The sequence below is a fragment of the Clarias gariepinus genome, unplaced genomic scaffold (genome assembly GCF_024256425.1).
Source record: "Clarias gariepinus isolate MV-2021 ecotype Netherlands unplaced genomic scaffold, CGAR_prim_01v2 scaffold_30, whole genome shotgun sequence".
NCBI lineage: Eukaryota > Metazoa > Chordata > Actinopteri > Siluriformes > Clariidae > Clarias > Clarias gariepinus.
In genome coordinates this window covers 635,001-661,652 of record NW_026520997.1, presented here as the reverse complement: position 1 = coordinate 661,652, position 26,652 = coordinate 635,001, and the positions used below count along the sequence as shown (strand labels likewise).

The window sequence follows — 26,652 nt, the reverse complement described above, 5'->3', positions numbered from 1 at the left end:
GTTGCAGCCTCCCTAAACATGTTCCAGTCAGTGTTCTCGAGACAGTCCTGAAGAGCTGAGATGGCTCCTGCTGGCTTGGTTTTCACCTGCGTCAGAAACAGTTTTGAACGCCTGACGAGTGGTCTGTATGCTGGAATTAGCATAACAGAGATGTGGTCTGAGTAGCCGAGGTGGGGGCGGGGCTCTGCCCGATATGCGCCAGGGATGTTTGTGTAAACAAGATCCAGCGTTTTATCCCCTTTCGTTGCAAAGTCCACACACAGATGATGTCTGTAGTTTTCCAGGGCGTTTGGATGTTCCTGGGTTTATGGAAGACAAATGTGGATTTGGCCACACCTTTTCTTTTTGTTCTCTCTCTTTCACTTCACTCTTTAAACTTTTTTATTGTAATCTAACTGCAACAGATGAGGTTTTATTTGTCACGTACACACACCCGTACACTGTACGACACGCAGTGAACCGTGTACGACTGTCTGTGACCTCAAACAACAAAACTGCTCAGAAAAATAGAATTTAAACAAAGGTAAAGCTACAAAATCTATTAAACTATGAATAGTAGAATTAAAATGAAAACATAAGTCACACAGTGGAAGTGTGAGGTGTGACGATGTGAACATTTAATAAGGTTAAAATACAGTGTGTGGGTACGACAGCAGGGGTAGGGTCAGAAACTGGGAGAGTGACATGATATAAGGAGTCCATCAGCAGAAGCGTGTGGGTGTTTGTGGGTGTGTGTATGTGGGTGTGCACGTGTGTGTGCGTGTCCAGGTGGCTTTTTCCTTCTTATGTTCACATAAGCAAAAAATGTGCTGCATCATGATTCTGTATGCACATTTCTGTATTAGCAGGAATGTAGGGTGTGTGTGTGTGTGTGTGTTTGAGAAAACAAAACAAACAAAAAAACAAAGTCTGAGTTCTGTGTGGTGTTCTGGTTCAGGGCTCTGGTTTTATAGATTGTTTGTTTTCCTCGTGTGTCAGCACATGTGAGACTGAATATGCAAATTGGCTCCAGGTAACTGCAGATTCTCAAGAAAAAGTGGGCGGGAGTGTTTTAGGGTTATTCCCAATGTACATACAGTATAAAGAATACATTTACATACAGTATAGAGAATACATTTTTGTCCCTTTCCTCTATCTGTATAAATAAAAGAGAGATTTTGTCTGTACATTGGGTCAGAACTCGCTCCGCCAGTGATGTCTTTACATTCTATACATTGAAGGACCAGAAACCAGTCTCAGAAACATTCCTGTCTGTATATGTATTTCTGTCTGTCCGGTCAGATTGTGTCACACCATCACACAAAACTATCTGTACAGACATTACTGAATCTCCTGCAGTCCTTAGATCTCTGTCTGTAGTTTAATCTGCACCATCAGTGAATCTAAATGTGGAGTAAAAGTGATGTTATGAACAGTTATGTGTGGGATTTAATAATCTACTGTAAAATAATCTACTAATGCGCTACTGTCTCAATGTAAACAAACACCTGCACCAATAGATATTAATTAGAAAAGATAAAGTGAATATTTTGACTGGGATTAGTTCATATTTTCACTTTGGCTGAAATAACAGCGCTGAAGTGGTATAAGTGAATTTTAACACGCTGGAGTGGTTTTAAGACAAAACTTCATCTTTATCCTTTTATCTACTTTTTCCATTTCTCATCTGTGATTCACTCTCCGATTACCGAACAGGGAGTGTATTTGTCTGAGCACCAAAGAAGGACAACTTAGTGTAAACAAGGCGTAAGATACTCAACCTTACAGAATGGGATTTCTTTGTATTAATAAGTTAGACAGAGAGTTCTGCTGTACAGAGAGACACACAGATATTACTATTATTTCCGGTTGAAGCCCACGTACATATCACTGATTACATTAAAGATCAGCAGATTATTATTAGATTTAACCTTTTTAACTGTTTCTACAAACTCTTTAACCATCAGGGACGCGTTCTAACGCTAGTTAACATAAAAGGTGAAGCTAGACTAAAGATTTTGTAAAGATTCTCGTTAAAAAATATGAAACTAAGATTAAATTTGTTTAATAATTTTGTTCCAGCCAGATTAGTGCTGAAACTCTCTGGAACTCTGGGATTTTCTCAGGCACAGAGAGAAACGGACGCCGAGATCAGGACGGAAATTGAATCACAGGGTAAAGGATGGAGTTACGTCGAAGTCTAAGGAACAAGCCTAATCCCTTTCCAGTGAGGAATTACTCTCCTCACACGCATAAGAACCCCATGGTTGAGTTCAGCACCGGCCCTCGCACCCCCCAGTGCGTGACCGCACTCTGTTTCAGAGGATAAAGTGTGTGTCTGAGTGCATTACTGCAGATTAGTGAGTCTTTGTATGAGTGTGTTCAGCCCTGTGTGTGTGTGTCCTGGGTCAGCTCGGCTCCGTGTGGATAAGCGCGCTGCGCTGCATGCTGTTATTTCCTGGGCGTGGTACTCCCTGGGTTAACGCGCTGTATGCGTGCCATTCAGAGAGCAGCTGCATTCCATTTCAGTTTCTCACTCTGAATATTGGCCTTACTGGAATTTCAAGTCTAATGTTTTTCTGCGGTGCAGCTGTGTCGTGTAATTTTGTGTTGCATTGGCTTTTTTGTGGGATCAGACAAGACCATCGGGTCCCCATGGACTCGGGTGAGACTCGGGTGAGACTCGGGTGCCCGTGATCCCGTCACCGGGTGCAGTGTGTGTCTTCCAAGGCAGTGTAGTGACGCACACCACTGAAATGTAGATGTTCCCTGATGCGTCCACCTCGTCAGTGCTTTGGTGTACTGTTTGTAAATCTGTATATATTAGAACTTTCCACACTCCTGGCAAGTGTCCTCCCTCCAGGCAAAAACATGGTGTTGGTGCTAACAAGTGAATTTTCAGATTGGATCATGTAACACTGTTTTTCATAATACTTTATGCTTCCTATCTCCCGATTCATGCTTTGTTTTTGGTAAATACGAATACACATTTATATTTTTATTGAATAAAAGAAACACATTTGCTAAATATCGTTTCATGCCCTTGTATGGTTTAGTCTCTAACCTTTTTTTCATATTTTAATTTTTCATTGATCTTAACTGCCATTCAGATGAAACTTACCCAATTTAGATTTCACATAACAAGACATAAACTTGAAAATGCATATTATTCTAAAATGCAGCATTGTTAAAATATTGCAACATGAATTTGACATGGTTACGGATACTACAGATTTTTTTTGGGAACAATTCTTAATTCTGTATGGAATGCCTTAATTTAACAACAACAATTTTTATACATTTTCTGTATCATATGTATAACATAATAAATAAAATTAGCATCGATACTGTGTTTTGGCCGTGTAGAAACAGTTGGGTCGCTGTCGGGTCACTTTACACTTGGACGCTCGGAGTGAACTGTATTTGTGTTTGCGTCAGGTCACAGAGCGGTGTACGTCGGGGTCCACGTCCCTCTGGGACGACAGAGCAGGAGACGCCATCGACACAGGGGACACAGACACCACCGCAAACGGAGAGACCGGGACTCGGAGCGCGAGGATGGACGAGAGTCTCCCACTTACGGTAACACGCACGCGCGCGCGCACACACACACGCACATCGTATACCTCATGTCCGAGTGTGTTTCGGTCTTTTCCTTAACTTGGTACACTGTGTAGTGAGCATACTCCTTTAGTGTCGCAGCAGCTGGTGTGTTGTTACAGTATTAACCTGTTACGCTGTTCACACTGATCCTCCTCAGACACGCCCTCTCAGCGTGTACAGTTTATCCTGGGCACTGAAGACGATGATGAAGAACACATTCCCCACGATCTGTTCACTGAGCTGGACGAGCTGCATTTCCTCAATGGAGAGATGTACGAGTGGAAAGAGACAGCCAGGTGCGCGTGTATATACACACACACACACACACACACTCTCACACACACACTCTAGATACAATTAGTCAACAACCAGCATTATATATAATGTGTGTGTGCGTGCAGGTGGCTAAAGTTTGAGGAGGACGTGGAGGACGGAGGTGAGAGGTGGAGTAAGCCGTACGTAGCCACTCTGTCTCTCCACAGCCTGTTCGAGCTGCGCAGCTGCATCATGAACGGCACGGTGCTGCTCGACATGCGCGCAAACACCATCGACGAGATCGCAGGTTAGCCAGGTTAGCGCCTAGCGTGGATAGCCTTCTGTACCGCTGGGTGTGATCGAGCCTGCCTCTGTGCGCGCACGTGTGTGTGTTTCAGACATGATCATCGACAGCATGGTGGCGTCCCAGCAGCTGGACGAGTGTCTGAAGGATCAGGTCCGAGAGGCCGTGCTGAAGCGACATCACCACCAGAGCGAGAAGAAGCTCAGCAACCGCATCCCGCTCGTGCGCTCCTTCGCTGATATAGGCAAGAAACACTCGGACCCGCACTTACTCGACCGCGACGGTGAGACACTCACACGCGCGCACACACACCCCGCTCTGTAAACAGGACTCCACACACAGCCTCTATTCCAGAACCATACAGGTTTAACTGTGATCAATCACGTCTACGTCCTGTCCACAAAAACACAGCAAACACTAAAATGGTAAAATGGGGTGTGTGTGTGTGTGTGTGTGTGTGTGTGTGTGTGTGTGTGTGTGTGTGTGTGTGTGTGAATTTACTGCAAGAGAAAATAAGCATGTCCAGCAGGGGGCTCTGGGTTGTAAAGCTGTTCTGCTAACAGGTTAACAGTGTGTTATACGTATAAGCGTGACCTTTCTGTGTGTGTGTGTATGTTTGTATGCGCATGCATTTTGTGTGTGTGCACTTGACCACCCCACCACTACTGATTTTTCTTTTCCTTCACTCTAATGTCCTTCATGTGCATGACTAAACTCCGCCTCCTACTCTCGCACGCTGTTCATCTCATATTCATCTTCTTCTTCTTCTTCTTCTTCTTTTGCTCCACCCTTAAGGGGAGGGGCTATCCGCTTCCCGCCTGTCACTCAGGAGACACTCCTTTTTTCCTCCTTCACGCCATGGCTCCTTCATGCTCAACTTCCTGCAGCCAGAGTTTAGCCCTGCCCCTTCTATGAACACCACACCCCAGGCCACACCCCATTTATCTCACCCCGCCTCCTCCCGGGTGCCTGAGCTGCTCGTGAGCGGTGGAGAGAAAGGAGACATCCCACGGGTGGTGCTGTTTCCGCCTGAGGAGGAGGAGGAGTCTCCGTTTTGTGACCCCTCCCACAATGAGGGTGATGGGTCAGTGGCTGACCCCGCCCAGAACCTCCAGCTTCTGGCCCCGCCTTCAACAGGCAAAGATCATACAGTGTTAGCATGGCGTGTCTTTGTGTGTGTGTCTCTCTCTCTCTCTCTTTGTGTGTGTATTTGTGTGTTTGGGTGTGAGAGATAATATTGGCACCCTATCACACGGAGCGAAAGTCTGTGATTAGGGTGGTGTTTATTTCCAGTGCAGCGCTGACCTGTGTGTGTGTGTGTGTGTGTGTGTGTGTGTGTGTGTGTGTGTGTGTGTGTGTGTAGTATAGGTGAATACATGACACAAGTGTTGGTTCTGGAGCTGGGCATTAAGCATGCAGTACACTTTATTAAACACTTTATTAAATTAAACATTAAAGCTGTTTTATGACTTCAGGACTGAGAATGTAAAGAAAAAAAAGTTGGTTACTAGGATACAGCAAATGTAACACACACACACACACACACACACACACACCTTTAAATGTGTTTGAATGATGAGTGTTTTATACAGGACAGAGAGATAATTAACATACATTGAGAGAGGAACATAACCAGCACTGCACTTCTTTACACACACTATACACACACACACACACACACACACACACACACACACACACACACAGATAAATGTATAATAACTCTGTCTCCCAGAAAGAATGCTCTAATGCTCTAATAGCAGAAGTGTGTGTTATTCACGGTCACTAAACAACAGTATAACGAGCAGTAATAACAGTTATAATAGCAGTCATAGCAATAATAATAAGAATAATGACTGTAATAACAGGTAGGTGAGGTTAGGGCTATCTCAGACAGGGACACTTAATTATACCCTGTCTAACCCCCCGTCTCCCTGTGTGTGTGTGCGTCTCGGTGCGTTTCTGTCTGTCTCTCAGGTCTCATGGCGTCTCCACAGTCTGCTCCAGGAAACCTGGAGAACAGTAAGCCCAGTGAGAGTCGGATAAACGGGGGGAGCAGGGAGAACAGCACCGTGGACTTTAGTAAGGTACCATTACTTACACACACACACACACACACACACACAGGCTTATAAAAGCTCAAATTCTCCTGCACGTTCTGTAACTGCTTAGGTTTCTCTTATCACACAATAGCCGTTTCTTCACTCGAGACACGCCCTGAAGGGGACGCACTCCCCCCGTCTTTCTCACCTAATAATAATACACTTATCTTTTTCACAGATCACAGTCGGAGCTTACTTGTCTGACTTTGTAACAGACATGTTTATAATCAGATTAAGCAGTAAATTAGAAGTTAATCCACATTTTAGGTATAAAGGGAAATGGATCACAAGTCAGGTTTGGAACTAAACCAAAAATGAGGTCTAGAGGGGAATGGACCGTATTCACAGATAAAGGGAAGTGAATCACCAGTTATATTCATTTAGAAAGTTTAATTCAGTTCAATTTAATTTGTATAGCACAGAGCAGCTTCACAGAATAAAAAGAAAATTATGGAAATAATTGTGAAATGAGTATGAAATGTGAGAGAATGTGTGTGAATCAGAATGATCAGATCGTCCCTGATGAACGAGCCGAGGGTGACGGTGCTGAGGGAAAAACTCCCTGAGATGGTAATAGGAAGAAACCTTGAGAGAAACCAGACTCAACAGGGAACCCATCCTCATCTGGGTGATAACAGATAGCAGGGATTGCCTGTGTGTTAGGAGGCTGAAAGTTCAGTATAACAGGAGATGTGGAGAAGTTCATATGGAGACCAGTTTCATGAAATAAAGTGAAATGAATCATGAGTCATATTCGTATATAAAGAGAAACTGATCAGGATTCATATTAGGAAAGGTTTGGATCATTTAATAAATCTCATTTATCAAAAAGAACGAATCTTTTTTTTTTTTTTCTTCGCTCTTTAATAAACAGACCCCCAACAAGTCTACTACACAAATTTTGGCTATAGTTTGAGTAATAAAAATATTACAATGCAGCTTAGGACATATTATGATAAACAGTATGAGCCGCTCACGTCTCATTTCTTCTGGTCCAATCTTTTGTTCTTTTGTCACATGACTCCTAGAGACACTATGCAGTGCATTACACGTCCATGGAAGTCACATGACAAAAGAGCAAATGACTTGACTCAGCTCTTCTCATGACTTATGAGAAGAACTGCTCAATTCTGTTTTCTGTACATAACCTACGGACGTTTTGCGATATTGGGTGCGCATGGCAAAGCAGAAAATGAACGAATCACTCTCTGAGACTGCTCGTTTTTGTGAGTCACGTTAAAGACTTGTTCAAAAATAACAAATCGTTTATTTGCGACTCATCACTAAATCATATTTATATATAAAGGGAAGTGAATGACGAGTCATATTTGGAACTAAATCAATCAGTGTATCAGGAGTCAAATTAAGATGTGAATCTCGTTTGATGTGTAAGGGGTAGTAAATCTCGAGTCATATTTGAAAGTGAATTCAGATTTAGATATAAAGGGCAATGAATCCATATGTGAACTGACTTGTTCTCTGACTCCGCCCCTTGCTGCACGGTAGCCACGACAGCAGGACTGCCGCATCTCTTTCCACTGTCTTTGCGGAACTCTGAGACCCAGCGTAAGTCCCGTCTCTTAAATTCGGCCCTCTGAATGCCGCTCATCACCTTCTGTCGATCATCCTGTGGCTTGTGCTGCTGTGTGCTCATGAGTCATCTCATTAGTTCATGTGTTGTGACGTGTTTGTGTAAATGTGTGCTTCAGTCTCTATTGGGCCTGTGATTGGTCAGCGCTCTCTGGTCATGTCATGTGTTTCCATCAGCCACAGGTGTTCAGGTCTTTTTAAACACCTGGTAGGAAGTTCTATGAGGAAAAAAATAAATAATTACTTTGCCATAGCTAATGGGTGGCCTGATATTCTAATGAACACACTTGATTGACAGCAAGCTGTCACAGTCGCACAGATGGTGAGAATCAGGATTCTTTAACAGTAATAGAAAAGCTACATTGTTAGCTTAGCTTATCCTTGCTAGGTCCGGTCAACTCTTCTTTCCCAGGTAACTCGGACACATTTATTGTTGCTAAAACAGGTGCAGGATTGATTGAGACCCCAGTCATATATATACACACACATATATATATATATATATATATATATATATATATATATATATATATATATATATATATATATATATATATATTATACACACACACACACACATTATATATATTATATGTGTTTGTGTGTGTGTATATGTATGTATGTGTGTGTGTGTGTGTATATATATAATGTGTGTGTATATATTATATATGTGTTTGTGTGTGTGTATATGTATGTTTGCGTGTGTGTGTGTGTGTGTATATATATATATATGTGTGTGTGTGTGTGTGACCTGAGGTCATGCTCAGGTGTCGCTATTACTTTTCTGGTAGAAATAATAACATTCGTGTTGGCACATTTCTCACACCCTGGGACTCAACCACATGCAGATGTTTGTGTGTGTGTGTGTTACCAATAACTCCTTGACACAGGGATGTTGTGTGAGAATGAGAATGAGGAAACACTCCTGCAGTTCCTTGAGGAATCAAATGTTCATCTCCAGTTTCCAAATACCAGCTTCTTTTACACACACACACATGCGCACATCTGATCTGTGGTTGTGAAATCATTGTGTTTCGAGGAGATCATCTTGTTCAGTGTTTATATCATTCCACATGTCTGTTACAGATGTTTAACTCTGTGTGTTATCTCTACTCTGATAACCTCAGCATGTCTCATATAAATATTATTATTATTACAACATTTATTTATGATTTACACACAACACATCAGCTTTTTTTTTTTTTTTTTTTTTAAGTCCTGTCCGATTCTTTTTTTTTTTCCCCCTGATTTTCTCCCTAATCTAGTCGTGTCCAATCCCTCCCCGTCACTAGGGGGAGCTCCCACATTAAGGCTACTTATCTCCATCCAGCCAGGAGGCGGGGGCTGTCACGCGTTTCCTCCGAACCACGTGACACCAGTCGACCTCTTTTTTTTTTTTTTTTTTTTTTTTCGAACTGCTTGCTCACGCATCCTTGGGAGCAGCGTCACACACTCAGAGGCCAGCGCTATCTCCTCCCTCCTCGTGCGCGAGCTCGCAGACGCCCCGAGCCGTGCAATTAATGTAAGGGCACTAATATCTCTCATCCCTCCCCGCTGAGAGAGCTCGACCAATTTAGTGCCTTGAGGCCTCCGGCTGTGAGAGGTTACAGCATCACCCGGGAAGCGAACCAGCAATCTCTGGATGATAGGACGAGCACTTTACCACTGCGCCACTCGGAGGCCCACCAACACGTCAGCTTTAACAAATTACTGTGTTCTTGGACATTAAAACATACACACCATTTTACATGTTTGACCCACAGGTGGATATGAACTTCATGAAGAAGATCCCCCCTGGTGCCGAGGCGTCTAATGTGCTGGTTGGTGAAGTCGACTTTTTGGAGCGACCGATCATCGCCTTCGTCCGTCTTTCACCTGCTGTCCTCCTCACTGGCCTCACAGAGGTCCCCGTCCCCACCAGGTCTCTCGCACGCACATGCTCTCTCACTTGCACTCACTTACATGCACACACTCGCACTCCTATATACTCTTTCGCACACACACACACACACACACACACACAGGCCTCACAGAGGTCCCTGTTCCCACAAGCTCTCTCACACACACAATCTCAAACACACATGCACACATGTCTCATGACTGTGTTGTCGTGTGTGTGTGCAGGTTCTTGTTTCTGCTGCTTGGACCATTTGGTAAAGGCCCTCAGTACCATGAGATCGGCCGCTCCATTGCCACACTGATGACTGATGAGGTGGACACACACACACTTTGTAAAACAATGTTACATATACTGTAATTATGTGTAGAAGACCAAAAGATATGTTTTTTTTAATCAGTAGTGTGTGTGTGTGTTAGATTTTCCATGATGTAGCGTATAAGGCTAAAGACAGGAACGACCTGCTGTCTGGGATCGATGAGTTTTTGGACCAGGTGACGGTTCTGCCCCCGGGCGAGTGGGACCCCACCATCCGCATAGAACCTCCTAAAAACGTCCCGTCTCAGGTGACTACCTCTTCATCCAATCACAGCACTGAGACACGTCAGAGGGCGGGACTACGTCAGAGATCGCAGACTGACATGACTGTAAAGCTGAACTAGTGTGTGTGTTTGTGTAGGAGAAAAGGAAGATGCCAGTGCCAAATGGCTCCGCCCCTCAGTCCGAGGTCATCAAAGAGGAGGAGCATCACACAGGACCAGAACTGAAGAGAACAGGACGGTAAGAACACGTGTGTGTGTGTGTGTGTGTGTGTGTGTGTGTGTATATGACACACACATACAATCATGCACACACATTTAGGTTAAATGATTGTGCATGAAGTACAGTGGAACCTTGAGTTATGAGCATAATTCATTCCGGAAGCTGGCTCATATTTTAAAACGCTCGTAAACCAAATTTAATTTTCCTATAAGAAATAATGGGAACTCTAATTATTTGTTCTACAGCCCAAAAAAATAAACACATAAAAATAATTTAGTAAAATTAAATCAAATTAAACTTTACCATAAAAATAGTAAAAACAAATCCCGACAGAAAAGTGTTTCCCTTTATGCGCGCAGGCGCTGTGTGTTTGGGTTGTTGAGTGTGCGTTCGCGCGCGGGGCAATTCACAAACAAACACACACACACACACACACACACACTAAAGGCGAGAAAGAGAGTGTGTATGAACCAGCACGGTGTCGAATTACGCGCGCACACACACACACATGACCGACTGTGAAAGAAAATGGATTTTTAACCTTCTAATTAATAAAAAGTAAAAATAAATCTCAAAAGGTACCAAACTGCAAGCTGTATGCGTCTGCGTGAGAGCGGTGGAAGCACGTCCTGTGTGTGTTGAGCGGTGAACAGCATGGACGAAGAAAATGTCACAGACAAAGAGAAACTTCTTCCGAAAAGAGGAGCCATGTTGGTTGTGTGGAAATACTTAGGCTTTAAAAAAAATCTGACATTGATCAAACAACCATCGTATGTAAATGTTGTCGGGTTAAAGTTGTAGCCGCAGGAGGCAACACAAGCAATTTGCTTCACCACCTCCGCCACAAACATGTCCTGGAATATGAAGAATGCATGAAACTAAGATCTGCATCCTCTTCCACATCTGCAGGTAACAATAAAGTTGGCACTGCAACGCAAAATGTGACTCAGACGTCACTCAAAGACGCGTTTACTAAAGGGACTGCCTACGACAAGAAAAGCAAACGATGGAGCGATATTACCACCGCTATTACTTTTCACTTAGCTAAAGACATGGTAGCGCTTAATACTGTTGAAAAAGTTGGCTTCAAGGAGATGATTATGCAAGCTGCATACTTTTAGGTTACTATTTATTATTTGTTTAAATGTGTGTATAATTATACCTCATCTTGAAGCAAAGTCCGTATGGATGCAAGTTGCCTTAGTGAAGGTTTAGTTGTTTGGGAAGTTTTCAAGTTAAACTTCTTTTATATTTTTAAATACTTGAATACTACCTGGTTGGACTGGTCCAAAGTTTCACTCCTTTTGTATTTACCCGTTTCAGGTAATTTCCCTTAATGAAAGTCCAGTGGATGAAGTTTTCCTTTTGCAGTTACAGGGGACATATTGTTTACATTGTAGCAGCTTAAAGATGTTTTCAAGTTGCAAAACTTGCACAATAAACTGTTGTGTATTTTGACTGCAAGTCGTGAATTCTGATTTCTGCACCTCATTACAATTATGAGTGCCACTGTCACCTCTTTGTGAACATCAGAATTTTGTGAGACCAATTAAACCTGGGTTAATACTAGTCAGGTCAATGTAAGCCAATATACTGCAGTAATTATTCTCTAATTTATTAGGAAATGGGGTTAACATCTAATCATGCATGAAAAAAACAAAAAAAAAACAATCAAATACCGTGACATGGATATAATTTTGAAAAATATCGTGATATAAATTTTTGGTCATACCGCCCAGCTCTAGGCGCGCACACACATGACAGACTGAGGGAGAAAATTGACTATTAGACTATTAAAGATTAAAAATCTTTAACCTCTCTAATGAGACTTTCTTTTGCTTTACACACAAGCATACAGACACAAAATAAAAGATGTTTTACACACACACACGATTATACCAGTAAGACGTGCACTAAGACCCAGCAGGGAAACGCTTGCCCACAATTCCGCAGCACAAGAGAGAGAAAAACCGTTGGTTCAGTTGTGATTATGTGACACTCGGCGTCAAAACAAGAAGAGCATGTGTGATACATGATACTCGTTACTTGTAAACCAAGACTTGTTCATTTTTCAAGTCAAAATTTATTAAAGGTCTATGCTCGTCTTGTGGAACACTCGCGGAAGCAAACCGTGTTACTTGCAATCCGATGTTTCACTGTATATCGGTAACTCCTCCCACCTCTACATCAAAGAGCTAGGTCAGTGTGTGTTCACATTAGTGGTAGAGTTGATTAGCAATAAGTCTGTTTTAATGAAAAGTGTGTGTGTGTGTGTGTGTGAGAGAGAGAGGGAGAGTGTGAGGTCACCTCATTAAACCAGCATTAAAGTGTAAGAGAATTAAAAGAGCATTTGGTGAAGCTGAAAAGTGTGTTGTGGGTGGAGTTTGAGGACAGAGTTGTGAAAAGCGTGGGGTGAGATCTGTGGCAAAGGAATTTTTTTAAGGGAGGAGACGATTATTATTTGTTTTGATGTACATTTCTCTTTTTTTATCCCCCCCAGTATATTTGGCGGGCTGGTGTTGGATGTGAAGAGGAAAGCGCCGTTTTATTGGAGTGATGTCCGTGATGCGTTCAGCCTGCAGTGTTTGGCGTCAGTGTTGTTCCTGTACTGCGCCTGCATGTCTCCCGTCATCACATTCGGAGGCCTGCTGGGAGAAATCACCAAGAACAACATTGTGAGTTTCTCCTTCAGGTTCTTCAGCGAGCAAATTCCACATTAACCTGTCAGATTTAGAGCTACAAAAATTTTTCAGAACAAAAAGTCACTAGACAGCTCACACACACACACACACACACACACACACACCAGGAACAAGAGATGTAAACAACTTCTCGGAGGACTCGATAGTTCAGGACTAGAGTTTCCTATAGCCTCCATATGAACTTCTCCACATCTCCTGTTATACTGAACTTCCAGCCTCCTAACACACAGTATGAGTGCAGATCAATCCTATGGAGTTAATTATGTGACAAAATTTAACAAACAAACACAATCCGATTTGCAAAGAAAAACAATCGACTTTCTCACAAATGCGCCGAACGTATTTTCTCACAAATGCAATGGAGCAACTTCCTCTTCCAAAACAGCAGATGGCGCTATCGGTCAATTTACTCCATTCTCCCGAGACCTCAAACAACGTGTTTATATGGTTTACCCTTATGTCCCAGAGGAATATGAGTGGGGAACAGTTTTGAGGTGTCCATTATATATCCAGACAGCCAGACGTATTAACACTCCACTATCTTTAGGATAGAGCCCTGTAGGGGAATAATACAGTTATATCAAACCACAGCTGCATTTTAATTAACTATTGAATTATTAACTATAATTAGTGATCATATCTACATTTAAATAATCTGTGTCTGTAGTATAATCATACATTGTAGACAGCTGTTGCAGTGCGAGGTGTAGATACAGTAAGATGCAAGAATCATTGTATTAGACTGCATGAAATTTATGAAACTTTTTACAAGCAGGTTTGTAATAGAATTCTGTCGGTAATTCAGTATGTTTACTGTTCATTTATAGCTTTTTTTACCCTTATAACTTTGTTAAAGATTATTTAAATGTAGATATGATCACTAATTATAAAAGATTTTGATGCATCATGTCGCATATGTCCGTTATGGATATAAAAAGCCAAACATGATGGCAGTTCTTTCAGCCTTCAATAGTTAATTAAAATGCAGCTGTGGTTTGATATAACTGTATTATTCCCCTACAGGGCTCTATCCTAAAGATAGTGGAGTGTTAATACGTCTGGCTGTCTGGATATATACTGGACACCTCAAAACTGTTCCCCACTCATATTCCTCTGGGACATAAGGGTAAACCATATAAACACGTTGTTTGAGGTCTCGGGAGAATAGAGTAAATTGATCGATAGCGCCATCTGCTGTTTTGGAAGAGGAAGTTGCTTCATTGCATTTGTGAGAAAATACGTTCGGCGCATTTGTGAGAAAGTCGAATTTATTTCTTTGAAAATCGGATTGAGTTTGTTTGCAAAACGCTGCATTTGTGAGAAAGTCGTTTTTTTTCTTTGCAAAGCAGATTGTGTTTGTTAAATTTTGGCACATAATTAACTCCATACAATCCCTGCTATCTGTTATCACCCAGATGAGGATGGGTTCCCTGTTGAGTCTGGTTCCTCAAGGTTTCTTCCTATTGCCATCTCAGGGAGTTTTTCTCTCAGCACTTTGCAAAAATAACGATTGTTAAAAGCACTAAACATAAAATTTAATTCAAAAATTGAATTGAACTCGTTACCTGCTAGCATGAATGTGCGTCATGTTAGTGCGGTGTAGCAGTTAATGCTAATGCGACAGACATCTGAACATTTCTCTCTCTCTCTTTTTCTCTGTGTGTGTGTGTGTGTGTGTGTGTGTGTGTGTGTGTGTGTGTGTGTGTGTAGAGTGCTATTGAGTCATTATTCGGGGCGTCTCTGACCGGAGTGGCATACTCTCTCTTTGCGGGTCAGCCCCTCACCATCCTGGGCAGCACTGGTCCGGTTCTGGTGTTTGAGAAGATCCTCTTTAAGTTCTGCAGGTCAGAGACTCGCACTGCTCTGTGAACCATCCAGGAGTTCTCTTACAACCAATCAAACCTTAATTGTAATGTTATGGCGCCCTCTGGTGGTACATACTTCACAGCTTATAAATAATGTTTTCATTGCAGTCATCATTTACTCACCGTGTATGTGTGTGTGTGTGTGTGTGCGCAGTGATTATGGCCTGTCCTACCTCCCCCTGCGCACCAGTATTGGTTTGTGGACGGCGTTCCTGTGTGTGGTGTTGGTGGCCACAGACGCCAGTTCTCTTGTGTGTTACATCACTCGGTTCACGGAGGAAGCCTTCGCAGCGCTCATCTGCATCATCTTCATCTACGAGGCGGTGGAGAAGCTCTTTCACCTGAGTGACATGTTCCCCATTAACATGAACAATGACCTGGACAACCTTACCTTCTACAGGTAGGCAAGCTAGCCCGCTCTGCTTTAAACCGGCGCCGTGTAACGCTCTGCATCCAATTGAAGCGCCGGTCTGTAACACTTTGCATTGAATTTAAGCGCTGGTGTGTAACATTGAATTAAAGCGCTGGTCTGTAACACTCTGCATCGAATTAAAGCGCTGGTGTGTAACACTCTGCATCGAATTAAAGCGCTGGTGTGTAACACTCTGCATCGAATTAAAGCGCTGGTCTGTAACGCTCTGCATCGAATTAAAGCGCTGGTCTGTAACGCTCTGCATCGAATTAAAGCGCTGGTGTGTAACACTCTGCATCGAATTAAAGCGCTGGTGTGTAACACTCTGCATCGAATTAAAGCGCTGGTCTGTAACGCTCTGCATCGAATTAAAGCGCTGGTCTGTAACGCTCTGCATCGAATTAAAGCGCTGGTCTGTAACGCTCTGCATCGAATTAAAGCGCTGGTCTGTAACGCTCTGCATCGAATTAAAGCGCTGGTCTGTAACACATAGATAAAAGTTATTGCGCTTTTTAATAACAGCTTTTTTTTAATAATGCTAGTCCCTTCCCCTCTTCAGGTGTCAGTGCTCTTCACCTTTGAACATCACACCTGAGCTCACAAACCTGTGGAACCAGAGTGGCTTCACCCCTGACACAGTCAACTGGAGCGGACTGGATGTGCCTGTAAGAGTGTGAGGGAGGTGTGGTGGAGGGGTTTTGAGTGTGTGTGGTGGGGGGGGTCCATGTTTGGCATTTTGTTGTACACCTGCCTGTATTAACTTGTCCCTGTGTGTGTGTGTGTGTACAGACGTGTAAGAAGCTGCAGGGTGTGTTTGTGGGCGGGGCCTGCAGTGATCACGGCCCCTTCATCCCTGACGTCCTGTTCTGGTCCATCATCCTCTTCTTCACCACCTTCTTCCTCTCAGCGTTCCTCAAACAGTTCAGGACCAAGCGCTACTTCCCCACCAGGGTCAGACAGGAGATCAGTCATCAAAAAATCATTAGTCATTTCTGCTCAAAAGCATTTACACTCATAGTTAATTAACCCCGTGGTGACCTTTGACCTCTGTCTGTCCCTGTGACCCCGTGCAGGTTCGCTCTACCATCAGTGATTTTGCGGTTTTTCTCACCATCATGATCATGGTGCTGCTGGATTACCTGGTGGGGATTCCTTCGCCAAAACTCAACGTCCCAGACACCTTCGAGGTAACACACACACACACACACACACACACACACACACACACTGATTTGGAGACAAGTGTGTTACAGGAGCCGGACGTGTTCAGATATAAAGAGACTGACTGGAGATTTTCTTTGCTGGTGTTTTTGTGTGTGTGTGTGTGTGTGTGTGTGTGTGTGTGTGTTCAGCCCACCTCTAAAGGTCGTGGTTGGTGGATGACCCCTCTGGGTTCAAATCCCTGGTGGACTCTGTTAGCGGCGGTGATTCCTGCTCTGCTCTGCACCATCCTCATCTTCATGGACCAGCAGATCACCGCCGTCATCATCAACCGCAAAGAGCACAAGCTCAAGGTCTCTCTCTCTCTCACACACACACGCACGCACACGGACTCCTCTAATTCTCACAACCTGAATCCTGCAATCAAATGAGCTCACAGATATCAACGTGTGTGTGTGTGTGTGTGTAGAAAGGCTGTGGATATCACCTGGACCTGTTGGTGGTGGCGGTGATGCTGGGCGTGTGCTCTCTCATGGGCCTGCCGTGGTTCGTCGCTGCCACTGTTCTCTCCATCTCACACGTGAACTCCCTGAAGGTGGAGTCAGAATGCTCCGCCCCTGGGGAACAGCCCAAATTCCTGGGTATCAGAGAGCAGAGAGTCACGGGCTTGATGATCTTCGTCCTCATGGGCTTGTCCGTCTTCATGACCTCTGTGCTCAAGGTGACTTTCATTATTTCTTTAACAAATTAACACACTCCCTCTGTTTCACTCCTCCATGCACCCTGGCAGAGTCCAGGTTTACCAGCTTGGCTATAAGGATGTCTGGGATGATGGTATTAAAAGCCGAGCTGAAGTCTATGATGAACATCCTTACGTGAAGTCCCAGGGTCCTCCAGGTGATGCAGGGCAGAGTGGAAAGCGGTAGAAATTGCATCTTCGGTGGACCTGTTTGCCTTATAGGTAAACTGGTGGGGGACAAAGCTGGGCGGGGGACAGTCCTTTATGTGCTTTAGGACCAGCTTCTCAAAGCACTTAGCAACTACGGGTGTCGGTGCAATGAGTCTACAGTCATTTAGGCCACTGATGGTGTTAGACTTGCGGACTGGGACTATTATTGCAGATTTCAGGCAGTGAGGGACAGTGGTATTCTGTCAGGGCCAGCAGCCTTCCTCTGATTTACTGCTCTGAACACATTACGAACCCGATGTTCTTGGAGGGTTAGTGTGTATGGCCTGAGCTTAGAGGAGGCTATGGGCAAGGCGGTGTGCATGGTAGGAGTATTTACAGTTCTCTCAAAGCGGGCAAAGAAGTGGTTTGGTTCCTCTGCTAATAAGATGTCCATGTTATCTGTATTTGTCCCGCTGCCTTTTTAATTGGTAATATGTTTCAGGCCTTTCCATACCCTTCTGGGGTTGTTGTCTGACAGATGATCCGATGGCCCGTTTTGAATAGTCCAGTTTTGCTTCTCTGATGATATCCTTTTGTGTGTTTTTCGCTCTAAGTGGAGAGCCTGAAGCCACTGCATTTGTGCGCGCCTCCATTTTTTTGGACACTGCAATGCACCAGATACCAATATTTATAATTATATACAATTGTTTTTCAGTGTGAAAGTGAATGTATAAAATGTCTATAAAAAGTCCGGTGTATTGTGTGTGTGTGTGTGTGTGTGTGTGCAGCCGTCCTTTAAAGCTGTCCTGGTGCTGAATTATCCTAATTTCAGGAAAATTCTCAACAAGACGGAGTTCACAGTCCAATACACCCCTTGAAAACCACTCTGAGACAAAATGGCGGGAAAGAGGACAGATTTAGTGGGGGAAAGAGGACAGATTTAGTCAAGTGAATTTGTATGCTTTACATCGTATGTTCGTGTTTGTCGAATTTAAGAACAAATCTGACTTTTGAATGTGCTCCTGGAACTGAACTTGTTCGTACGTTGAGGACAACCTGCACTGTGATGTAATGTGGAGGAATTTTAAAATGTAAAGGTGAGCAGTTCTACATTTACTCTTAGTCTCAGTGAAATGTGTGTTTTTTTTCTTCTTCCTCAGTTTATCCCCATGCCGGTGCTGTATGGAGTGTTCCTCTACATGGGCGTGTCATCTCTTAAAGGTATCCAGGTAAATACAATGACGTTGAGGAGTTTACTACACGTTTCGCATCAGCATGTTAGAATTAAACCAATCAGCAGGAAGCCCTGTGCAGTGACTGTGTGTGTGTGTGTGTGTGTGTGTGTGTGTGTGTGTGTGTGTGTGTGTGTGTGTTGTGCTGCAGTTCTTTGACCGTATTAAGCTGTTCGGGATGCCGGCTAAGCACCAGCCTGACCTCATCTACCTGCGCTACGTTCCTCTGTGGAAGGTCCACGTCTTCACCCTGGTGCAGCTCACCTGCCTCGTGCTGCTGTGGGTCATCAAAGCCTCGGCCGCCGCCGTCGTCTTCCCCATGATGGTAAACGTCTGAGTAATTACACAGTGCACTCTGGGGCAGAGAGCGAGCGGCTATGTCCCAAACACACACTCCGTCTCAGTTCAGAACACAATGCTCTGTGTGCCTGTGTGTGTAGGTATTGGCTCTGGTGTTTGTACGGAAGCTTCTAGACTTCTGCTTTACGAAGCGAGAGCTCAGCTGGTTGGATGATTTGATGCCAGAGAGCAAGAAGAAGAAGGAGGACGACAAGAAGCTCGCAGAAGAGGTTTAACAATAATTCAATTTTATTTTATTTTATTTGTGTAGCGTTTTTAACAGCTGTTATTGTCGCAGAGCAGTTTTACACAATCGAAAGAAATGATGAAAATTGGTATGAAATGTTAACATGTGTGAATCAGAATGATCAGATCGTCCCTGATGAACGAGCCGAGGGTGACGGTGCTGAGGGAAAAACTCCCTGAGATGGTAATAGGAAGGAACCTTGAGAGAAACCAGACTCAACAGGGTGAAAACAGATAGCAGGGATTGATCTGCACTCATACTGTGTGTTAGGAGACTGGAAGTTCAGTATAACAGGAGATGTGGAGAAGTTCATATGGAGTCCAGTTGGTTATTGGAGGCTCAGGTAGACTGTAGGAAACTCCAGTCCTGAACTATCGAGCGACTGCAGTCACGAGTCCTCAGAGAACATCTGTCTGTATTAACCGAGGACAGGACCGTCTTCATGTTAAAGTGGAACCATCCCCAGTCACCACATGCATCCCAGACAGACCACACGGGGCGTCCATGTGACGAGATCTCCAACCAGAAGAGGGACACCAGGACGAGTCAGACAGATCCAGAGGACAGAGGGGGTCTGGATCACTGGCAGCTCAGGATGAGACAGGTGTAGTGAGAGAGAGACTAGATTAACTATGACATTATAACTAAAAGGGAGAGCCAGAAGGAAACACAGACATGAGGGGGAACTGACATGTAAAGCAAACAATCACCTCACCGTCAGCAAACCTGAGTGATCAATGAGAGTGAGGAAGACAGCATCCAAACATACCAGTTCACCATAATACTCTACGTCCATGAGTCCCCCAGATCTGCTCCTTTACCTATGGCTAATCTATTTATAAAAATGCTTGGCTAAATAAATAGGCTTTTAGCCTGGACTTAAACACTGAGACTGTGTCTGAGTCCCGAACAGGCACTATTTGGAAGAATATTCCATAACTTTGGGCCGTTGAAGGAAAAAGCTCCGTCCATTGCTGTAGTTTCCGTAATACGCGGTACTGACAAGCAGCCTGCATCCTTAGATCGAAGTAGGCGTGGCGGATCGTAGGACACTAGCAGTTCACTAACTTTGTGAACCCTGAGTGACGACTCTGTGCAGCTAGCAGATGGTTGGTTTAGCCTGTCTGTCTCCTCCCTGGCCTGGGCTCTGGGTACTCACTGATTAACCTGCTCTAAAACTGAGCTAAACTACAGAGAGCAGCACCTTCCTGGGTGGAATGGACGCCATCCCGCCTTAACAGCCCAGTTTTGCCCTCAAAAGTACTCAAATTATCTATTCCAATTATCACACATTATTTTTGGAGCATCACCTGGACATTCAATAATAATAATGATGATGAATATAATCCATTTGTATGTGTATAGCATTGTTACAGAGCTGTGTGTGTGTGTGTGTGTCAGGAGGCAGAGCGTATGCTCGGGGTTGAGGGAGTGATGGAGTACGACAGCGACAACCTGCTCAGCATCAAAACCCTCAAACCCAGGTTAGTCCTCATAAACAGTTCCCCCTGTTTGTTTACTTAATTATTTGTTTACCGTATGATAATTATTGCAGTCCTGTTTGTGCACTGGCATGACTCCTGCTGTGCCGCAGTGATGTCTCTCAGTGTCCAATGTATTATTGCTGTACATTTAATAGAGAAGGAGCTAAAATGCTAAGGCGATAGCGAGAATGGCGCGAGCGACAATGTGCGGCCAATCAGAGACGTCTATTAGAGATGTTAGTCATTAATTATTCACTGACTAACTTCTGATAAAAATGTATTACCCAATAATGTTTGTATTTCATCATCTGTCTTTGTAGCTCCCATGTCTGTTAACATGTACACCACAGGAGGGCGCTCTGGAAGCTCAGGCGATGCTCAGTATCTGAGAGATATTATTAATATTTATATTAAACTTGAAGTAAGACAATTGTGCACCTAATCAGGCTTGTACCCTTAGTGTTAGAGCTGAAAGCTCCGCCCTCTAGCATGTGCGTGTGCGCGCGTGTGGCGAGCAGGTTAAAGCCGCCTCGAGTGTTTTTTTTGTTGAACCCTAAGCCTCTTATCCAGGTGTTTCTCTCGGGCAGGACGGACAGCGTGACCTCTGACACCTCGTGTGAACAGGAAGTGACCTCAGCGGTTGGTGGTTTGGTTGTTTTTTGTATCGGTGGTTAATTAGAGCGGTGATTACCACTGCAGTGTGATTGCATGCTGCTGAGCTCTCGCGCCTTTTCACACACACACTCGCACACACACACACACACACACACACTCATATGTGAGCTGTTATAACTGCCCATAACGCTTCCTGATTCAGTGATGGTGCTGATGACACGCCCTCGTCCCCTCCCCCCTCATTAGGGAGTCACTCTGAAGGGTTTGTTCTGTTCATTTACCCAGAATTCACTGCAGCCCGTCATCGTAAGGAAAGCTGTGTGTAAGAACGCTAATGAAACGATGCTAGGGAGTTAGCATGTTAGCTAATTAGCATGTCAGTGACACGGGGAAGTAAACGAGGGTGTGTTTGTTTACAGTACTAGAACACAGGCTTGGTGTGTGTGTTTGTGTGTGTGTGTTTGTGTGTGTGTGGCAGTGACCCATCTGTGGTTAACATTACTGATGAAGTGGCCAAAACCAGCATGTGGAAAGCGGTGAACTCTGACCCCTGCAAAGGGCCCAAATATAGGGACAGGTACAGACTTTCTTCTCATTGTCTTTGTTCTTATTTCTCCTCCTCTTCCTCACCCTTTTCCTTCTTCTTCTCCACGTTCCTGTTCTGCTTCCTTTTTGTCCGTTTCCTCCCGTTCCTCCTCCTCCACCTCCTTATTCTCACCTCACGTTTTTTTCCTCCTCTTCTTCTCCTCATTTTTGCTCTTGTTCATCCTCCTCTTCCTCACATCTCCATCAGCTCTGATCAGTGTTTACTTTCTCATACTGACCAGCTTCAGTAGAGCCTCACCGCTGCATCTCTCCGTCTGTCTGTCTGTCTGTGCTGTTTCTGTTCGTGTCTGACCATCCATACAAGTCTAGTGTTTCTGTTTTTTAATATTTCTTTTTCTGTGTGTGTCCGCAGTGATAAGACTCCCAGCATTAAAATCACAGTGGACGCTGCAGACGGAGGGTTGTTTGTGGACACGGAGACGTCGCTATGACAACGAAGAGAGCAGAGCGTCTGAGAGACTGAGTTTCTCAAAGCAGAGGCCAAATGAGTTCAAGAGGAAACACTTGCTCTATGCTCACACACACACACACACACACACACACACACACACAATGTATGATGATTAAATGTAAGCAGCGTGTAGTTAGAGCATCATTCGCTGAGGTACGTCATCACACAGCTGAGAGCCACTTGACCTCTGACTCCACCCACTATTATTATTATTAATTAAGTGGTGAAGCGAGGCTCCACCCCCATCCTCTGTGCAGCTTTTATTTACCTTTTAGTTTACTTTTAATCTTGTTTCCAGAACTGTTAAACAGTGTACAGCTGCATAGAGGCGTTTACTCTGTGTGTGTGTGTGTGTGTGTGTGTGTGTCGCCTCTGAAAAGAGAACTTTAATTGTATGTGTACGATCTGTAAACGGTTCTGTGTGTGTGTGTTCTTCCATGTCACCATACACCTAAAAAGTCTCGAGCTCTTCTGCAGTCTCTGGAGGAACTGTTAATAGTTCTGTGTAGAACTTCACATTGAGATGTTTACTATCAGACCCCACGCCTTACAGAACCTTCGGTTTGAGTGTCGTTTTCTGGCAGGTTCTAGATGTGAAGGAGAAAATACTAAGCAATAATGTTTAGGTGGAACTCAGGGCTCTTTAAGAGTCTCATCAAATAATGAGTTCTTCATCAAAAAAAAGTTCGTATTTGTGTGTATGTGGACCCCAGTGTTGCTGCTGTGAGAACCTCACGGCGTCTCGCTCAAAACGGTTCTAGTCAGTCGTTTCAGTTTGGTAAAACTGACTCTTTAGCGCCCCCTCAGGACAGTCACCAATGCTGCAGTTGCACCAAAATGTGATGGTTTTTTTATTGGATTTTTTAAAGAACTTTACACAACACCTTGTGCCTGATTTGTACGAGACGCTCCGCCTTGCTCCGATCTGATTTCCCTTTTTTGTTAGTGTTTTATTTGTGCGTTTTAGCTGCTGAGTGTGAAACTGCTCTTTAACTTATTAGACATTTATTCATTAAGTATTTAAAGTTTTATTCTTTTAGATTAGCCACTTTCATTCAAGATGATTCCTGATGTTTTCCAGCTGTTCTGTTTATTTTATTTTTTATCCATTTGTTTATGAGCTGTGACTGCACTTACCTTCATCATCATTATAATGTCTTCTTTTTGAAGATTCAGAACAAGTATTTCTCCTGGTGAGTGCTGCAGGTTCCCAGTAAGGCTGCTGCTTTCGCTCCATCGCTCGCGTTTCCTGTTTATAAAACTGTACAGTGACGCTCTTCTGCAGTGGAGCTGCGTTTTTGTAAAACTTCTACAGAAAAATGATCGAATAAAAGCAGTGAAGTTGTTATAACTCTGTGTTTTAGTTTGTTTTTATTTGTCCTTTAGTTTCTGGATCAGCGTTTTAGAAACAATTCCAGAAGATCCAGACAGCGAGTTCATTTAGTCTTCATCTCCCAGACACGTGTACATAAACAAGATGAGACTAAATTCTGCAAAATTACAAATAATTTTATTCAGAAAGTCCAGGAGACGTCACGTAGCGAACATCACGTGATTCTCAGCCAGAATTCCAACACTGTTTGACTTAAACGTGAAGAAATCATAAACACTTTTACAGTCAAAATAAACAAAATGTTAGAAATTAAACTGTGGCGTCACAGATTCACTGTGTGTGTGTGTGGGGTGCAGGTATTTAATCACAGTGCTTCATGGGAAGGCAGGTAAGATCAATGTAAGGTCCATGACACCACGGTGCTGAAACTTAATCGTGTGTGTGTGAATTTTTTTTTATGTATTTAAAAATTTTGAACCTGATGTAATCCATCAGAGGTCAAATTTCCCATCATGCACTGGCAGTACGAGTACAAACATCCTGTAGGAAATAAAATAAAAAAAACTACAGGTGTGATGCTACAGACGGAGCGCTCGCTGTGGAACACTGTGACCCGGAGCCGCGAGTCACAGACAGGAAGTGGGGGGGGGTAACAACAGTTTTAAAACAGGAAGCAGCAACTACACACTTCCTGTACAGAGAGAGAGATCTGAGAGACGTCTGTGCAGAACATGAGATAAAGACGGAGACCGAGTCGCTCCTCTCGGCTTCAGAAACACAGAGGAGCAGCAGCAACCTTTCTTAGGAATAAATACTCACAGCTGTAAACACACACACACACGTACAGGTCTTGGCCATAAATGGATTGTAGCTACATTACAACACACAGTTGTGAAGGTGTGTGTGTGTGAGGGGTTATCTGGTGTCCTGAGCCGCTTTCGGGACGCGCAGCACTTTGTACACACTATTGTGGAAGACGGTGGTGAAGTGAGGACGAGCGTCTCGACTCAGCAGTGTACACACCGGGGTTTTACCCGCGTTCACCGGATCCTCCACGTCCCAGATCTCTGGCATGCTGCAGCCCGGCCTGACACACACACACACACACACACACACACACACAATGAGAACAACACAATTAATAACCAAATGGAGAAAACAAAACTCTGTGACACTGTGTTAGTGTGTGTGTGTGTGTGTGTGTGTGTACCTGGTGCGTCTGGTGCACCACGAGTCCTCAAGGATGAAATAATCCACCTGCAGACTCATCAGGTTCCTCTTCACCTGCTCGGCTGGTTTCCGGCTGTACATGGAGTACACCAGCTTTGTCCTTTTCCTACATACACACACACACACACACACACACACACACACACTTTGTATTATGCTCCAGGAATCTCGCCACTGATCCAGTCAGTTTGGGAGACGCTCGTGCCCCTGTGAGAGTTTAGAGAAACTCTGAGTGGGTCAAAACTTTCACCCAAAAATACAGTACGGTTACAGTCTTGTGGTTTTGGGTGAAAAACTCGACCCTGAACACCCCAGTGCAGGTCAGACTCTCCAGTCTCACTCGAAAGCATCCAGATGTGTGTGTCAGGTGAAACTTGTCCACTTCACGTGTGTGTGTGTGTGTGTGATTACCTGAGTCCTGCGTCCTCGTAGTGCGGGTGATTAACGACGGCTCTGCCTACTGACAGCTTCACACTCGCCATGGTGGGCATCGCCCCTGCAAACACCGCATCTACACACACACACACACACACACACACACACACACACACACACACACACACACACACACACACACACACAGTCCTGACCCAAATCTCAAAAGCATTTCTGATTGTGTGTGTGTGTGTGTGTATACACTCACTGGGAGGCGTGTTCTCTTTGATCCACTCCAGCAGGTCTTCCTGTGGCAAGTTACTGAATTCTCCCATGATGCTCCACTGCTGCTGCAGGTTGGCCACGCCCTGAACCACCATGATGGACACGATAATGAACACGGCGAAGTGGCGCTTCACTCTCTCACCCACCCAGCCAAACAGCTACACACACACACACACACACACACACACACACACAGAGAGAAAGTGAGAACGGGTGTACATGAGCAGACTGGGGCGAATGCTGGGGGTGTAAATACTTTTAGTCACCTGCTTGGAGCAGAGCAGTGATGTCATCAGGCACATGTGTGGAGTCAGGAAGAGTTTCAGCCTCATGATGAGGACGGCCAGAACGGTGAAGGCCACCAGCTGCAGGGTGTGATACACCAACTAACACACACACACACACACACACACACACACACACACACACACACAGTATTGGTGTACACACAGCAGCTGCACTGAGGAATATTTAGCGCATGTGTGAATAGTGCGTCTCTCACCACTGCCTTGCCCAACGTCTCCGTCCTGTAACACACACACACACACACACACGGCTCAGTGACAGAGTCTGATCTACCAGATGTGTGTGTGTGTGTGTCTTTGATCTCTACACAGGTGATGTGTTAGCTCCTCCCCCCTCTGCCTCAGCTCATAAATAAAACATCTATGTGCTTAATTTAATTTTTAGTTTCTGAGGTTTAAAGCAGTATTCTCTCCGTTACCATGACGACACAGTTACCCCAGACTGCCCCAGAGGGTTAGACTAGATCAGACAGACAGAGACACGACTGCTCCGAGCTAAGATCCGATCGGTTTAAAGAAAATAATACAACACAGTGCCTTGTTCAGAACATTAGAATGTTTAGGACGTGATTGGTCGCTGTCAGTGTCAGTCAGAGTGGGCGGAGCTTGGAACACATGTGAGCGTTTGG

At 44.2% G+C, this 26,652-nt stretch overlaps 2 protein-coding genes across 8 annotated transcripts in view; one reads left to right on the top strand and one right to left on the bottom strand.

Moving 5' to 3' along the window:
* The window catches only part of slc4a7 (solute carrier family 4 member 7), a 33,324-nt gene extending 9,478 nt beyond the window's left edge, over window positions 1-23,846 (top strand). Inside the window, exons 3-26 of one of the 5 annotated variants that reach the window (XM_053490676.1) lie at window positions 3,418-3,561; window positions 3,740-3,878; window positions 3,984-4,144; window positions 4,236-4,385; window positions 6,119-6,228; window positions 7,750-7,809; window positions 9,597-9,754; window positions 9,958-10,045; window positions 10,150-10,296; window positions 10,410-10,510; window positions 12,993-13,167; window positions 14,905-15,038; window positions 15,214-15,459; window positions 16,031-16,136; window positions 16,261-16,422; window positions 16,545-16,658; window positions 16,824-16,985; window positions 17,102-17,353; window positions 18,682-18,750; window positions 18,905-19,078; window positions 19,194-19,322; window positions 20,741-20,823; window positions 21,917-22,015; window positions 22,397-23,846. In XM_053490676.1, coding sequence (XP_053346651.1) covers window positions 3,418-3,561; window positions 3,740-3,878; window positions 3,984-4,144; window positions 4,236-4,385; window positions 6,119-6,228; window positions 7,750-7,809; window positions 9,597-9,754; window positions 9,958-10,045; window positions 10,150-10,296; window positions 10,410-10,510; window positions 12,993-13,167; window positions 14,905-15,038; window positions 15,214-15,459; window positions 16,031-16,136; window positions 16,261-16,422; window positions 16,545-16,658; window positions 16,824-16,985; window positions 17,102-17,353; window positions 18,682-18,750; window positions 18,905-19,078; window positions 19,194-19,322; window positions 20,741-20,823; window positions 21,917-22,015; window positions 22,397-22,475 — 3,242 coding nt within the window. In that variant the 3' untranslated portion in view covers window positions 22,476-23,846. The other 4 variants (XM_053490675.1, XM_053490680.1, XM_053490677.1 and 1 more) reach the window with 4 other exon arrangements.
* A 137-nt stretch (window positions 23,847-23,983) lies between these two features.
* dpy19l1l (dpy-19-like 1, like (H. sapiens)) overlaps window positions 23,984-26,652 on the bottom strand; it is a 20,951-nt gene continuing 18,282 nt past the window's right edge. For all 3 annotated transcript variants that reach the window (XM_053490682.1, XM_053490681.1, XM_053490683.1), the window contains 6 exons: window positions 26,221-26,245; window positions 25,985-26,104; window positions 25,702-25,876; window positions 25,470-25,569; window positions 25,039-25,164; window positions 23,984-24,915 (listed from right to left, as the gene is read on the bottom strand). In XM_053490682.1, coding sequence (XP_053346657.1) covers window positions 24,744-24,915; window positions 25,039-25,164; window positions 25,470-25,569; window positions 25,702-25,876; window positions 25,985-26,104; window positions 26,221-26,245 — 718 coding nt within the window. In that variant the 3' untranslated portion in view covers window positions 23,984-24,743. The remainder of the gene's footprint in view (window positions 24,916-25,038; window positions 25,165-25,469; window positions 25,570-25,701; window positions 25,877-25,984; window positions 26,105-26,220; window positions 26,246-26,652) is intronic.